Raw genomic sequence first — 16,725 nt, 5'->3', positions numbered from 1 at the left:
TCTGAGCTGACCTTCTTGAAATAAATGAAGTCTTTTACCTGCAGAAGGCAATGGCCGACAGCCAGGTGATCTCTGTGTTGGAGAATAACTGGGTGTTCGAATCCTAGGAACCTTTGAGATGACATGATAAAAGCAGGAACCAGAGGTTTGCGTATGAGGAGGTCGGTCTGGTGATGGAGGACTTACAATTTCAGCTGTGTTTTGACTTTCTTTAGATGACGTTTCTGTGGTAGGATATGAAAACCCTTACTTTAAAAAGTCCAATTAAAATATCAAACAAATGACCAAATAAAAAGCCAGCTATTAGGAAAATATCAAAATAGAATCAAATGAGACCTCCCAAAGAAATGACATTTTTCCAGTGCTTCAATCACAGCATTCCCAAAAATCTAATTTAAGTAACATCTTGATTAAAGACTAACCTGCAAAAGATGTTGGACTATGAGCAATAGTCCTATTTTCATCATGTTCAACAGTGCTGTTGATATCTGGCTCTACAACTGGAGGACGGCATTCTACTATCTTGCATGTATACACACAGCGCTTGCGAGCATCAGTGGTGCTCCAGTATACCCTGGAACACCTAGCAAACAGATTTGGAAAGGTCACTAGAAGTGAGAGTACAGAAGCAAAGATTAACATTTGTCAAAACCTCTTCTCACCCTAGGTTCCAGGGTCCCTTTGATTTATAGAATTTAGCTTTTTTTCACAGACTCTTAGATTTCACAAGTTAGGATGTTCCATGCTTTTTGAAGTCCTTTATTTTTACTAGCTTCTTAGGAAACAGCATCAAAAAAATTTTTAATTGTAATATAAGAAGACAAAAATAGTAAAATATCCAAAAATGCAGAGAAAAAAATACTAACTACCACACAAAACAGTTACTGGCTTTTGGAAAGGGACTACTGCCCCACAATGTATACAAAGTGAGGAAAAAGCAAGCCTGACGTGTTTCCTTTGGGAGGAAAGCCCCATGAAATAAGGGGAATATAACTACTTCGAATTTGTTGGATGCCGGTGGAGCCTAGTTTGTACAAAGAGCTGCCAGCTAAATGTAGAGTATACACTGTTGTCACAATTGAAATGCAGAGTAAATTGAAGTATATATAGCAAAATGAGACTCTAAAAGGGGAGAAAAAAAGGGAATTTTAAATTTATATTGTCAGCCTGTTAGAAATGTAAACAATTTTCTTCATATAGGAATGATTATAAATTCTTACTGGAGAATCTTATTATTGTTGTAGAAGGTTTTATTTTTAGAAGGATCTATGAAACATATTACTGAGGACAGCAGCCTGAACTGTGTGTGATGTGACCATGACAAGAATCTGAACTGGTGAATCCAGGAGAATAGAATTTAGTGAACTAAGAGACTGGCACTGTGTTTTCTATTTAGATTTTATCTATAAATAATTCTGAAAAAAATTTTAAGTACAGTTGGTATACAATATATATTAGTTATATTAATTTGAGGTATACAATATAGTGATTTGACATTTTTATACCTTACAATGTGATCACCCCACTAATTCTAGTAATCAACCTTTACTATGCAAACTTATCACAATATTATTCAATGCTTTGCTTCCATAACTGGATTTAGCTGACATATAATGATACTTTAGTCCTAATATATGAGAAACAGCAAAAAAGTAGTTAATTTTTAATAGTAGTTAAAATTAGCTAACAAGTATGGCTCTATATTTAGCACTTGATCATTGCTTCAGGGTATTCAAGTTGTGGGGGCCGCTGTTTTCTCTTTACAGTGTCACTTACTGATATCCAATAGGAAAAAGCTTATCTTCACAGTCAGAGAGATCATTTAGAATTCCTAAGCAGTCAATTGTCATAGAGCCTGACCAAGGAAGAAAAAGTCATTAGAAGAGATAATGATATACATAAAATAATTTTATAACCGAAGACAAAAAGTACCCCAGTGATACACCCAGCCTTCCTCAACAACCAAGGCCCGTGTCATACCAATCATCATGTGAATATTTTCTGGTTCCAAGCCATTAAGAAACTTCCTTCTTAAGCTGATTCCTTCGAAGTCCACAAACACCCTTCTAAAAACTTCGAATCCATTCTCAGGAACCACCTTAAATGAAAACCCAGAGTAGCTTGTTAATAGGCTGTCCCTTTATAAATCATCCTTATGGCCCTGGCTGGCGTAGCTCAGTGGATCGAGCTCGGGCCTGCGAACCAGAGTATCGCGGTTTGATTCCCAGTCAGGGCACATGCCTGGGTTGCAGGCCAGTTCCCAGCAGGGGACAAATAAGAGGCAACCATACATTGATATTTCTCTCCCACTTTCTCCTTCCCTTCCCCTCTCTCAAAAAATAAATAAAACGTTTAAAAAAAATAAATCATCCTTATGAACCCTAACTCTCTCAGAGGGAAAGTACAGAGCATAGCTCAAAATCACCCTTCTGTTTCACTAGGAGGACTTCTGTATGTCTCTAAAAGGAGAAGATTCTAGGAACACCTAGTAGGAAGGTGAAACAAAGTTTATGACCTTGCTTGCTATTTTCAGTCTCTTTTCCCTGAATTCCTAGAGAATTCAAAAAGCAACTAATAAAGTTCTCTTACCTCGCCTTTGATCAAATCCCGATGTCGTTGGCAATATACTTTTTTATCATCCAGAAAAACACAATTCTTGGCTCGGGAACACATGAAGTGATAGTTGCTGGTGCAGGATGTGAGGCAGCAACCCACAGTGGCTCCTGGCTTTTGGCAGAATTCACATCTCTAACAATCCAGAAAGGAGAAAGCCTGAATAAGACTTTAGACGTTTTGAGCCATTTTCCATCTCCTCTATAGAATCACCCCATTCTGGGTTTCCTATAATTCATTTTGTTTATTGGTAATCTACTGAATTACAGGGAAGTGATGACCCATAAAGTCTCTCCCACAAATCTCTCTCCCACTATCCATGGGGACCTATAAGTACTAAATTTAAACATTATAATTTGATTTAGATTTTGGGCTAAAACATAAGTTTTTCTTCTATGATGAATGATTCATTTAGAGAAAATAAAATTTTGAAGATCAATGCTCAAACATCATCTTTTAGAAAGCTATTATGTCCAAAAGAACTCACTTCTAGAAAGATTATACCAGTCAGAAACATAATGGTTCTCTAGTTATTAGGCTTAACAGATAAATGATTTAGACTTCCAGCGAAGATGGAGGCATAGGTGGAAACACTGTACCTCCTCGCACAACCAAGTTTAAAGACAACAAAGATTTAGTAACAAAAACACAACCAAAAACAGACAGAAAATTGAACTGCACCAAAATCTGACAACAATAAACCATTCGTCTAGACCGGTAAGAGGGGCGGAGTTGGCAGCTTGTGGAGAGGGACTGAGGCAGGAAAAAGCGGCCAGACCAACCGAGGAGTTGCAGGCTGCAGGTGGCATATCCCAGGTGTGGGGTGGCAATGGGCAGACCCAGTGAGGGTGCAAGGTGGCTGGCGGACTGCAGTCACACATTCGCACTCAAATAAACCAGGCAAAGGAGCAAGCAGTGAGACAGACTGAGTAAACCAGGGCCGCAGCAACGGGAATTAACGCCTAAAAGCACCAACTGGAAAAACTTTCAGGGGTCAAGGTGCTGGGAGAAGCTCCCAGGCTCACAAGGTTCGTTGGAGAGACTCACAGGGTCCTGGAGGGTGCACAAGCCAGGAACCAGCACCAGAAGGGCCCAATTTGCTTGTGGGAAGCGGAAGAGGGGACCAAAATCCAACAGAGAGCGGAAAAAATGCCACTGCCCCTCTCTGACCCCACCCCCACATACAGCATGACAACCCAGCAACCTGGGTTGCCCTGCCCTGGTGAATACCTAAGGCTCCACCCCTCATACGTGACAGGTGCCAACAGACCAAAACATTAGGGCTCAAGAAGGAGAACAGCTCAAAGCCCCAGAGCCAACACTTCTAAGCGACCAAGAGATAGCCAACCTATTGGATGAACAGTTCAAAACACTGGTGATCAGGATGCTCACAGAACTGGTTGATTTTAGTCACAAATTAGAGGGACAAATGACGGTTAAAGTAATTGAAATGAAGGGAAAGACACAGGAAACCAATAGTGATGGAAAGGACACTGGGAGTCAAATCAAGGGAGTGGACCAGAAGGAAGAAAGAAATGACCAAACAGAAAAGAATGAAGAAACAAGAATTCAAAAAAATGAGGAGAGGCTTAGGAACATCCAGGACAACTTTAAACGTTCCAACATCCAAATTTTAGGGGTACCAGAAGGGGAAGAGGAAGGGAAACAAGTGGAAAACTTATTTGAACAAATAATAAGGGAGAACATCCCCATTCTGGCAAAGGTAATAAGACTTTCCAGAAGTCCAGGAAGCTCAGAGAATCCCAAAGAAGTTGGACCCAAGGAGGAACACACCAAGGCACATCATCATTACATTACCTAAAATGAAAGTGAAGAAGAGAATCGTAGAAGCAGCAGGAGATAAGGGGACCGTCACCTACAAAGGACTTCCCATCAGACTGTCAGCTGATTTCTCAAGAGACCTTACAGGCACAAGAAGGGGCTAGAAAGAAGTATTCCAAGTCATGAAATCCAAAGACCTATATCCAAGATTGCTCTATCCAGCAAAGCTTTCATTTAGAATGGAAGGGCAGATAAAGCTCTTCTCAAATAAGGTCAAGTTCAAGGAGTTCATCATCACCAAGTCCTTATTTTATAAAATGTTAAAGGGAATTATAAAAGATAAAAAAATAGAACAGTGAAAGGACAGCAAACTCATAGTTATTAACAACCACACCTAAAACGAAAGCAAACTAAGCGGATAGCTAGATCAGGAGCAGAACCATAGAAATGAAGATCACATGGAGGGTTAACAAAAGAGGAGTGGGAGGAGGAGAAGGGGGGAGAAGGTACAGAGAATAAGTAGCATAGACGGTAGGTAGAAAATAGACGAGGAGGGCAAGAATAGTATGGGAAATATAGAATCTAAAGAACTCGTGACACATGGACATAAACTAAAGGGGGGGGAATTGTGGCAGAAGGGGTGTACAGGGTGAAGGGGAATGAAGGAGGGAAAATGGGACAACTGTAATGGCATAATCAATAAAATAAAAAAATAAATAAACAGATAAATTATTTTAAAATTTCCTTTAACTAGACTGTCCATCACAATCACAATCTGGGCTCCTCTCTAGGAAAGACTATTTTTTCCCCTTTTGTACCCATACTCTAAGGATCAGAATAATGATCAGCTTACAGTGGATACTAATATTTGTTACTGGCTAAGAAAAAACATCAGTGAGTCAGCATTTAGTCATAGAAAGAACATCTGGAAACTGAGAGGGAATCTCTTTCATAACTTTTACCCACAGGTTCTTACCAGTTGCTTGCCCCTGATCACAGCCATATGCACATTCTTTAGTGATCCATCATCATCTTCAAATACTTCTGCTGACCACAAAGCACAATTGACATGGGTCCACTCATTTTGGCCAATGTACAGCAAACGACCAGCATCCTATGAAGTGAAGAGATATCTTTTTTCTTTAAATAGTATTATGTCAAAGAAAGTTTTCCTTAGTACTTGCTTTACCTCAGTCAAGACAATATATCAATTAAAATTCTTTTTCTGAACACACAAAAAGAAATCACATTTCCTTTTTCAATTTTTTTCCACTTCTCTCCTTCCTGATTACCTTTTCCACAGACTAGAGATATTTTATAAACAGAAAATTAAAAAATACGCAATATGGGTATATTGCTTATATACCACAATAAGTTTAAAAATACATACTTTTTAAAATTATTGTAATTTTTTCCATTACCATTTATCCCCTCTATACCCTTTAAAAAAATAATTTTATTTAGTTATTTTTCAAGTACAGTTTTTTGTCTATTTCTCCCATCCCAGTCCACCCCGCCCCATGCTCCCCACCTCCCTCCCATTTCCACCCCCCTTAGTTCTCATCCCTGTGTCCTTCCTATTTGTTCCTCCAAATCCCTCCCCTTTTTTCCCCTTAAATTCCCTTCCCTCTCCCCTCTCGTCACTGTCCCCCTGTAAAAAAATGGAACACTTCACGAATTTACGTGTCATCCTTGCGCAGGGGCCATGCTAATCTTCTCTGTATCGTTCCAATTTTAGTATATGTGTTGCCAAAGTGAGCACCCTCTATACCCTCTTTGACCTCCACCCACCTTCCCTACCATAATAAAAAATGCACTGACTTCTTTTTTTAATTATTTATTTACTTTTGATTATGCCATTACAGTTGTTCTATTCCCCCCTTCATTCCCCTCCACCCTACCCCCCCATCCCCACCATTACCCCCCTTTAGTTTATGACGTGTCTCAAGTTTTTTAGATTCTGTATTTCCCATACTATTCTTGCCCCCCCCATCTATTTTCTATCTACTGTCTATGCTACTTATTCTCTGTACCTTCTCCCCCCTTCTCCTCCTCCCACTCCCCTGTTGCTAACCCTCCTTGAGATCTTCATTTCTATGTTTCCACTCCTGATCTAGCTGTCCTTTTAGTTTGCTTTTGTTTTAGGTGTGGTTGTTAATAACTGAGTTCGCTGTCCTTTCACTGTTCATGTTTTTTTAACTTCTTTTTCTTAGATAAGCCCCTTTAGCATTTCATATAATAAGGGCTTGGTGACGATGAACTCCTTGAATTTGGTCTTATCTGAGAAGCACTTTATCTGTCCTTCCATTCTAAATTAAAGTTTTGCTGGATAGAGCAATCTTGGTTGTAGGTCTTTGGATTTCATGACTTGGAATACCTCTTTCCAGCCTCTTCTTGCCTGTAAGGTCTCTTTTGAGAAATCAGCTGACAGTCTGATGGGAAGTCCTTTGTAGGTACCTGTACCCTTATCTCTTGCTGCTTCTAGGATTCTCTCCTTCATTTTAATTTTGGCTAATGTAATGATGATGTGCCTTGGTGTGTTCCTTCTTGGGTCCAACTTCTTTGGGACTCTCTGAGCTTCCTGGATTTCCTGGAAGTCTATTTCCTTTACCAGATTGGGTAAGTTCTCCTTTATTACTTGTTCAGATAAGTTTTCCACTTGTTGCTCTTCCCCTTCCCCTTCTGGTACCCCTCTAATTTGGATGTTGGAACATTTAAAGATGTCCTGGAGGTTTGTAAGCTTCTCCTCATTTTTTTGAATTCTTGTTTCTTCATCCTTTTCTGTTTGGTCATTTTTTTCCTCCTTCTAGTCCACTCCTAGTCCACAGAAAGTCCAATTTTCTGTGTTCTGGCTGTGTTTTCTGTTGCTAATATTTAGTTGTCTCTAAACTTGGTTGTGTGAGGAAACACAGCGTCTCCATCTATGCCTCCTTCTTGGCGGAAGTCTGACTTCTTTAAAACCATATTTCAAACCCAATTCTCTCAGCTTGCATTAAAAAAAACCCCACCTTTTTCTTTACTGTAAGCTTATTATGTGCCAGGTTCTAAACAAGGCTTTACATACATTATTTCCTTTAATCCTCATACTTATTCTCAGGTAAGTATTACTATCTTCACTTTAAAGATGAAACTGAGGGTCAGAGAGGTTAAGCTCTTTGCTAAGGTTAACAAGCACAGAAATGAATCCAGGCAGTCTGCGTGAACTGGGGATATTAACCACTCTGCTCTATTACATCAAATACAAGTTATTTAATATACAACTTTATTTTGACTTTCATAAAATCTTTTTGAGGAACTTCCTATAGAAAGTACTAGACAGGAACAGATTAATTTATGGCAAATAATTTTTTAAAATCAGCTAAATCAGTTATAGAAAGAAACCCTGAGTTTCACAAACTAAGGGACAAACATTCATTCAATAGGTGGCACCCAGTCATCAAGTTTAGACACGAAGAACAAAGAGTTTCATTCTGGATATCTAGTTAGTAGGAGCCCATATGCCAAGGTACTTACATTAGCACTGTCATCTCCGTATGTCAAACATAATGCACACTGTCTGTTGTCTTCTATGCCTGGGGGTGGGTTCAGTTCTGGACTGTCTTCTCTACTCCTATCAGTACCTTAGAATCCAAAAGACATCCAGTTACAACTGGCAATACTAATTTGATTTCCAGGGAAAAAAAGAAAACAATTCAGCTTAAATAGCCTATAAAATGAACACTTTCAAAAAGTATTTACCATCTGTTAGAATATTTATATAAATACCTGTTAACATTCCAAGTGAAGCAAAGGTAATGATTTTATTACACTTTAAGAGTCACTTGAAAATTTGTAACATGCAAGGATATTAAATTTAGATTCACAGAGTCAATCATTTACATGTAGAGAGAAATGGAAAATGACTCTTCATTTGGTGCCTTACTCAAAATTGGTGGTGTAGGAGGATGTAGAGGAGTTGGTGAGTCTGGTTCTCCAGGCCCTTTAGGTTTGGGAGCTGGAATGATTTTCTTCATTAAAGGAGGCTGCTCAGTGTGGCTGTTTTCCTCTCGCTCCTGCCACTGAGCATAATTATGGTCAAGTGAAGGTGGAAGCACTGCGTTTGGTAACATCCCACTGCTGAAAATAATTGATTTAACAAGTATTTATTGAACCCCCATAATATGCCCAGAACTGTACAAAATAATTAAATTCTTGGTACCATCAGGTCTTGGCCCCATGCATGGGCCATTCACAAAGTATAAAAACAAGACAACTTGGAAACTACCTAAACACACAGGACTTTATTATTTTTAAAGTATAATCTCACTGTATGACTCTTGGTTAAACTTTCAGAAATAAACGATAACCTTAACAAAGAATCAAAAAGAATTTATTGGAATAAAAATTTAAAGTTAAATATGGAGATTCAAAAGACGTAGAGAACACCATTTGAACTGAATAAAATATATCAACAGACTACACAACAATAGACTATACTAAACACTGTTGTCTCTAAGCCAGCACTGAAAAAGCACTTCAACTGATTAATTTTTTAATATTAAAACCTACTCTAAAAATACCTCAATCTAGAAATACAAGATCTCTTGAATTTCTAGCTGATGAAAAAAAAAAGTAATGCAAAATTTACTTACTTGCTTGATACTTTATTTGGCTCCCAAAATCTGGATTTTTTGACACTGAACCATGGAAAAACACGTTCCATTTGCTAAGAGCAAACAAAATGTAAACGTGTCAACATTCATTTGGAAACCACATAAAAACCAACAACTTTACACAAGCTTTTATCAATATGATGACGACATCAGGCTACCAAAGAATAGATCTATCCCCTCTGGTGACCTCACCAACTTCCTCCCAAAGAATCAGCAGAATGAATTAAAACAAAAATGTTTTATACACATAGCAAAGCAAAATGTACAAGAGAAAAAAATCCATTCTGTTCATGGGGTAATTATCCACACATAAAAGCATTAAAATGATGAATTATTAACATCACTCACCCGAATAAAGAAGGACTTGACCATGCCGTTGGCTTTTTTAATCTCTGGTTGCCCTCCATCTGAATTAATGGCTGCTTGAATGATCTTCACAATATCATCACTGAACTCCAACTGTATACAAAAACAAAGCACTAATTATTCATAAAACAGTATGCTCTCAAAACCACTTCTTTTTCTCCTCTAAATCATTCACTAGAGATCCAACAGGAAACTAACACCTTATTTCCATATAGTATAGGTTCTCTTTAGAGGAGGCATTTGAGGTTCAGTTCACAATTCACTTGTGGAAGTCAAGAGATGCAAGGAATAAAGAATGCAAATAAATTAGCTATGTCACAGTAATTTACCCAAAGCCACAATTTTTTATTTATTTAGTCTAAAATGAATAAACAACCAAGTAGAAAACATGGACCTCAAGTTAAAAAATGATCATTTCCAATATAGTTTTACAACCATAATTTAAAAACATCTATCTATAAATTAACATCCTATGTAGAAAGATAATATTCAGATGTTATTTCAGAAGGGTCAAACCAATTAACTTCACATTATCATTTTTCCATAAAACAGCTTTAATATAAAATGACAAGTATAAAAATAATTTCCAGAAAACTCAGATGAAAGACAAACACACACAACCATTTTAAGACACTCTTCCTTATAATAACTTATCTTCTGAAATGCAGAACTAAAACAACTCATATATTTTTAGGTATTTAAAGCCACATATTTCTAAATATAATACGAACCATCTTTTAATGCTTATACCCTGGTTTCATCTTCCATAAGAAATAAAAAAGCTAAATTGGCACTCAAAATTTTGGTAGTTTGCTGTAGAGACATACCACAGATGTGTAATTTCCTTGGTCCATTTTCCTCTTGACTCCTTCCAGATCCAAAGGCTGCTGATCTTCCTGCTTGCTGACTTCAGTAAGCACTGGTGGATCAGGTCCTTCTGGGGAGCTGCGGGAAGGTATGCTCTCCTCTGTCTCAGGATTTAAGTCTGGAGGCTTGGCAGCCTATTGCCAGGGAAGATACATTTCATTTATCTAACACACAAAAATAAGGCACCTATGCAAATTATATTAAAATTAACAAAGATGGTAGTGAATGACTCATATTGTAAAACTTAAAAGAACATGAAAATAAGACATTTCTCTAATTACAGAAAAGGAAAAGTTAAAATGAGCCAGTTATCTAATAGCTCCACTAGGCTAATTTAAGACCTTTACTTGGTAATTTCCAAATCTAGTATGAATAAATAGAAACTGCCCAGTTCCTTTCGATTAAGACATAAATGGCAGCTAATTTTCTTATTTAAAAAATTAAGCTCTATTAAAAGATAAAGCAGTAGTCTGACTGTGAGTTAAAGTTATCCATGTGGTTCTTCCAACATTACACCTTATATTCCCAATGACTACTCACAGACGTAAAATTCACAACTTGGATAAAAAGAGTGGTTTTCAAATAGTGCCCTGCGGAGCACTAAATCCCTTAGGGATTTCCCAGAGCCAAAGGGTCTCTAGCCCCACTATCATTTTTAGTCCACCAAGCTCTCCCATCTAGATTTATTGTATATAACTGCCCTTTGACCACTGTTTCTGCCTCTAAACTCAGACCTCTCCCATCATTTCCCTCTCTCCAGTTGGAATCTGTTTTTTTTTTCCTAACGAGTAACTCTGATCAGGTTACTCTTTTGGGTAAAGTGCTTCATTGACTCCCCATAGCCTTTGAAGTCCAAATTTCTTATTAATAGTAAGGCTTTTGAAAATACAGCCCCTTCTTGGTTCTAAAAATGTTTTTAATGGTTTTAGGTCAGAATAAGCAACTGTATAAAACTAAATGTAGCAACTTTTTTTTTTTTAAATTAAAAAAAGAAACCTAGCCCTGGCTGGTGTAGCTCAGTGGATAGAGCACAGGCCTGCGAACCAAAAAGATCTCGGTTTGATTCCTTGTCAGGGCACATGCCTGGGTTGTAGGCCAGTTCCCAGCAGGGGATGCACCAGAAGCAACCATACATTGATATTTCTCTCCTCTTCCCTTCTAAAGATAAATAAATAAAAATTAAAAAAAAAAAAAGAAAAGAAAGAAACCCAACCAACCATTCTGTTAGTAGGCAAAAACCACCTAAGAACAAACTCTCAGAATACAAAATGAGACATGGACCTACCTGTCGGTAGCGTAACAAATGGCTGGTGGTCCGAGAGTTCAACAAGGCTGTCAGAACTTGCTTCAGAGAAATCTGTAGCTCCTTTTCAAGGGCCAGTCGCCACTCTGCAGGATGCCGCTCAGTACAGTTCACACAAGTGTAGGCCACACTTTCTGGCAGATTAGATAGAATCTCATACATCTCATCTAGGAAAGAAAAACCCTACAATGATGAGGTGCTCTGAAGAGTGGGAAAGAGGAAAAAGAGGGAACTATTCCACAGAACTTAATATAAAGCTGTATGTTAAGAACAGCATTAAGACTAATATCCCCTAAAAACTTATTTATGGATTTCCAAAGGGACATTATTAACACTAATCTAGGATTTGGTTATTAGGGAATCAATAAGTTATAGTACTAACAAAAGACAGCAAATAAATATTTCAGAGGGATCTATTCAAAATAAATGAGCATACACTTAACACAATGTTGTTTATTCTAGAGACAAAAAAAATTTTTTTAAGACTTCAAATAACATTACCATAATTTTGCATTTATAGAACTTCAGGGGCTATAAATGCAGCTGTAAGAAGAAAGAAGGAAACTGTAATAAAAAGACTCCAATCTTCTGTACCTGAAAGATTCTCACATTTGGAATGGACCCAGCGATCACATTTCCCACATTGCATCATCTTACTCTCATAGTCATCATCATCATAACACTTATCACAGAGAGGGCAGAAGTTTCCTGAAAGCAAACCAAAGTTGTCAGCAATGCTTTGGCTCACACACCAATGATGACATCACTGCAAGCCATTACGTTCTTCTTCTGGAACTATTTACACATGCCAGCATGGGTCTCCTATGGAATGTTCACACATCTGTAAATTGTCAAGATTATTCTGAGCTGTTAGAATGTGCCACTAGTTCTCTCCTCTGTTGATCCATTTTTTAAAGGTCATGAGGTAGATTTTACAGATAACGTAATGGAAAAAAGATGGAGAGAACTTCATCTCTTAAATATTCCAAAGAAAGGGTTACATTTTTAAAAAGAGGTAAGGACATAAGAGGAAAAAGTTAGTTAATTTATACTCTATTACCAGGGCTTTTAGAGTAGAGCACTTCCTAAAATTCAGCATAATGTACTATCATCATTCGTTTTATCCATGTAACCTCTCTATTATGTTTTACTTAATAAACTTAACATTGATTTGCTCAAACAGCTTCAGTAGTGAACTTGACATCATCATTATCCTAAGTAAATAAAAGAATGAGTTTAATGTATTACTTATATATTTTTCCCCTAGTATAACAATTAAAATAAAATGTTTGCCGCAGTACCACCTAAAATCATTTCTGAAAAAAATCAAATATCTTTGTACCTCGCTTTGGGAACACACTAGCTCAGAGCATTTCTTTGTGGTTATTTAACTATTCTTTTTTTTTTTTTTTAAGATTTTATTTATTTATCTTTAGGGAGGAAGGAGAGGACAGAAGGAGAGAAACATCAATGTGTGGTTGCCTCTCATAAGTCCCCTGCCAGGAACTGGCCTGCAACCCTGGCATGCGCCCTGACTGGGAATCGAACCGCGATCATGTGGTTCGCAGGCCCGTGCTCAGTCCACTGAACTATGCCAGCCAGCACAACTATTCTTTTTTTTTTAATTGTTGTTCAAGTACAGTTTTCTGTCTTTTACTCTCATCCCAACCCCTCCCCTGGTTATTTAACTATTCCAAAAAAATACCTTTAATCCTTCCTATATAACCTATAAAACATGTCGAGTTGCTATAATTCTCTGTGTAAAGGAAAAAAGCAAGACCAGGAATTTAGTAAATGTATCTAAACGGTATCCTTGATAAGATGTGTGAAGACTTTTATTTTATTCCACTATAATGTCCAGTTCACCTCCAAAACAACAAGTACAGCAGCTAAAAGTTGATACAAGTGGCTTTTTTTGAGGTACCTTTAGCAAAGAGTTTGGCACAATCATGGCACAGTGAGAAATCGTGAGACCACTGTGCATCCCACCCTTTGCCTGGAGTCGTAGATCCACAGCTCTTACAGCGAACGCACTTGGTACAGATCTGTAAAGGAAGAAAAGAAATTCAATAAAATTTCTTATTTTTAGTATTTTTTCTTATTTAAAAAGATCACAAATTTCTAGAGTTGACTTCTCTGCTGGGATGACTTTTTCTAGTAACAGGCAAAAAAATAGTTGCACTGACATCCTGAAGCAAGGATATTCCTATTGTAAGTTGTCCAAGCCTACAGTCCTCTGACAATTCTCTTTGAAACAGCATAGTGTGTGTACTCACCCAAACTTTCTTTTTCTTGGTGGGTTTGGTGGGGTAGTTAGGTCCTAGGCACTCAGGGTGATAGCTGTTTCGGCACTTGTTACATTCTAGCAGCTGCTGTAAGAAATTACAAAGGCAAAAAGTGGACATCATAGCACCTTTATGAAGCACCTATTACTTCATACCCCATTTCACATTTGTCTTCAAGTAGGTATAGCATAATAACAGTTTGAATTTCCTCAATTAATTTACTCCCAAAGCATCAGATTTATTTTATGCCAAAGGCACTCAGTGATGAATATCCTTATCAGGTAGGTCTGACTTATTTTGGGAATATTTTTTAAGGTTTTATAGATTTTATTTATTTTTTAGAGAGACAGAAAGGGATGAAGAGAGGGAGAGAAAACATCAATGTGTGAGAGAAACATTCAGTTGCCTCTCACATGCCCCCAGTTGTGGACTAGGCCTGCAACCCAAGCATGTGCCCTGACTGGTATTTGAACTGGTGACTTTTTGGTTCACAGGCTGGCACTCAATCCACTGAGCACACCAACCAGGGCTATTTTGGGAATTTTTTCCAATACCATGTTTTCTACTATATTCCCAAAATTAAAACACAAAAATATGCAATTGATTATACCCAATAGTCAAAATAGACTAAGCCAAAAGAATAAATACAGATACTCAATCCTAAAGTAAAAAGGCAGAAATGGAGATAGAGAGCAATAGTCTGTTTAGTTCTATTGCTCAGTTTTTGTACTTTTGTGGCTTGATGCTGCCTTCCACAAACATGACAGAACTTGCAACGACGACAACACCAATTTTCCAGCTGGTCCTCCAGAGGGCGCTCATTCTCCTCTAAACAAAACTTGTGGAAGGGCTCACAACAGACTTGGCAATACACAAACTAGGGAAAGATGGAAACAAAAGTTGTAAAATGACATGCAGAATTATCGACCAAATCCTACCACTATATTTAGATCTTCAGGAATACTGTATTTTATTAAATATATATTCATTAAGCAGTGATTATATTTTTTAAACTGCACAAGATTTGGCACTGTAGAAGTTAAGGGAACTGAAGTGGGTAAATAACAGAATTATAAAGTAACAAAATAAAAATAACCCAAGATTTCACAGGATGTGCTAAGTAACATGAGACAAGTATAAACAAACAATTATTAGAAAGTAAAGGAGTGGGCTAAAGGAAATAGGGAGGGTTTTAAAGGTTTTCTACAATATTCTAAACAATTTAAAGCTCTAGTTTACCCTTTCTATGTCTAATTTTAGAAATAATTTTCATATCAATATTTTTAAAAATTCGAATGAGGGCGACCCAGAATTTTCTTTTGCCATAATATAATTATTGAGACAACTGGTCAAACACAAATAAGTTCCGTATATTAGATAGCAATAATGTATCAATATTATCTCCTGACTTTGATAGTTATACTGTGGTTATAAGAATGTCCTTGATTTTAGGAACTACATAGTAAAATATTTAGAGGTAAAAGAGCTGTAACTTGCTCTCAAATTTTTAGGAAGAAAATGTGTCTACTTACAAAAATGTATGTATTTATAAAATATAAATACACAAAGTGCAAAGGATAAAGAAAATGAAAAATACTAACATCTGGGGACTCTGGGTAAAGGGGACATGGGAATTCTTTGTACTACACTGGTAGCTTTCCTGTAACTCATATCATGTCAACATAAAAACTTTTAGATCTAGATGCAGGGAACCTTCATCAGGCACTGGGTATGGTGTAGGAGAGCAATGAGGGCAGTGAGCTATTCATCCTCTTGCTCAGTTTTTAGGATTGCTGTGCAGTACGCATTTTTTCTTTTTATTGAATTTATTGGGGTGACAATGGTTAATGAAATTATATAGATTTAAGGTATACGGTTTTATAATACATCATCTGTATATTGTATTGTGTGTACACTCCCCAAGGTAAGACTCCTTCCATCACCATTTAACCCCCCTTTACCCTCCTCCAACTTCCCCACCCTCCATCCCCCCACGGCTACACAACTTAAATTAGAGCACCTATACAATGGGAAAAAAAACCCTGTTTAATCACAGAAGTCAAAGTGTTGGTGCTTAAGTTATGGTATTCCTGTGGATAGCATATGTGTGAATGCAAAGCATGAGATTAAGTAGAAAAAGAAATACAGTAGCCCCTGGCACTTACAGACTGAATATTCTTAGTTTCAATGACATCTACAGCAACCCCAACATAAACAATACTGAAAGAAGCCCTTCTCTTTATTATACAAATATAGATATGTTTATTTTATATACTTGTATATATGTTATATTATATACACATACATATGCACATACATATTTGCTAATTTATCTAATTATATACATGAGATAAATGTCCAGGGGTGCAATTACTGGGTTAGAAGGTATACCTATTTTAAAAATACACATTTTCAAATAGCCCTCAGAAAGAAAGAAAGAATGTAGCTAATTTAGATTTCTACCAACAGAGAGACCCCCTTTCTTATATCAGGCTTTAATTTCCAATTTTGGGACATCAGAAAGCTCAATGCTAATTCCTACCATGTTTTTATGTCTCGTTTTGTGAATTATATATTTCTGTCTTTAAGCCTGTATTTCTTTAACTAGATATTATTCTTTTTTCTTAATAATTGCTAAGAGCTCTTTAGAGACAAGAGGGTTTTGGTATCCATATAAATCCACCATCAAAGCATCTCTTTATCTAAATGAACACTGTGTTATTATTTTTCCATGTTTGGATATCTAGCAGAAAAAAACAGACCTCTAGTAAAGAGTAAAATTATAAGATTAGACTGTTAAACTTTTCACATTCAGTAACTTTGCTACTCTAATAAGAAGTAGATGCCTTCCTAAAAT

At 37.0% G+C, this 16,725-nt stretch overlaps 1 protein-coding gene and 1 non-coding gene across 10 annotated transcripts in view; both read right to left on the bottom strand.

Moving 5' to 3' along the window:
* KMT2A (lysine methyltransferase 2A) overlaps positions 1 to 16,725 on the bottom strand; it is a 97,448-nt gene that overhangs the window by 31,500 nt on the left and 49,223 nt on the right. For 5 of the 9 annotated variants that reach the window (XM_053672408.1, XM_053672412.1, XM_053672383.1 and 2 more), the window contains 17 exons: positions 14,599 to 14,745; positions 13,860 to 13,955; positions 13,508 to 13,628; positions 12,178 to 12,291; positions 11,566 to 11,750; positions 11,364 to 11,438; positions 10,241 to 10,414; positions 9,396 to 9,506; positions 9,027 to 9,100; positions 8,318 to 8,511; positions 7,909 to 8,015; positions 5,372 to 5,509; positions 2,590 to 2,748; positions 1,981 to 2,098; positions 1,777 to 1,855; positions 423 to 583; positions 39 to 224 (listed from right to left, as the gene is read on the bottom strand). In XM_053672408.1, the coding sequence (XP_053528383.1) occupies positions 39 to 224; positions 423 to 583; positions 1,777 to 1,855; positions 1,981 to 2,098; positions 2,590 to 2,748; positions 5,372 to 5,509; positions 7,909 to 8,015; positions 8,318 to 8,511; positions 9,027 to 9,100; positions 9,396 to 9,506; positions 10,241 to 10,414; positions 11,364 to 11,438; positions 11,566 to 11,750; positions 12,178 to 12,291; positions 13,508 to 13,628; positions 13,860 to 13,955; positions 14,599 to 14,745 (2,239 nt within the window). The remainder of the gene's footprint in view (positions 1 to 38; positions 225 to 422; positions 584 to 1,776; positions 1,856 to 1,980; positions 2,099 to 2,589; positions 2,749 to 5,371; positions 5,510 to 7,908; positions 8,016 to 8,317; positions 8,512 to 9,026; positions 9,101 to 9,395; positions 9,507 to 10,240; positions 10,415 to 11,363; positions 11,439 to 11,565; positions 11,751 to 12,177; positions 12,292 to 13,507; positions 13,629 to 13,859; positions 13,956 to 14,598; positions 14,746 to 16,725) is intronic. The other 4 variants (XM_053672417.1, XM_053672418.1, XM_053672398.1 and 1 more) reach the window with 2 other exon arrangements.
* On the bottom strand, positions 6,051 to 6,157 carry LOC128628539 (U6 spliceosomal RNA). Its single transcript, XR_008392959.1, has one exon. It is a non-coding gene; the product is annotated as a U6 spliceosomal RNA (small nuclear RNA).

Source organism: Artibeus jamaicensis, unplaced genomic scaffold (genome assembly GCF_021234435.1).
Source record: "Artibeus jamaicensis isolate MK-2021 breed Jamaican fruit bat unplaced genomic scaffold, CSHL_Jam_final contig_196, whole genome shotgun sequence".
NCBI lineage: Eukaryota > Metazoa > Chordata > Mammalia > Chiroptera > Phyllostomidae > Artibeus > Artibeus jamaicensis.
This window is presented reverse-complemented; position numbering and strand designations above follow the sequence as displayed.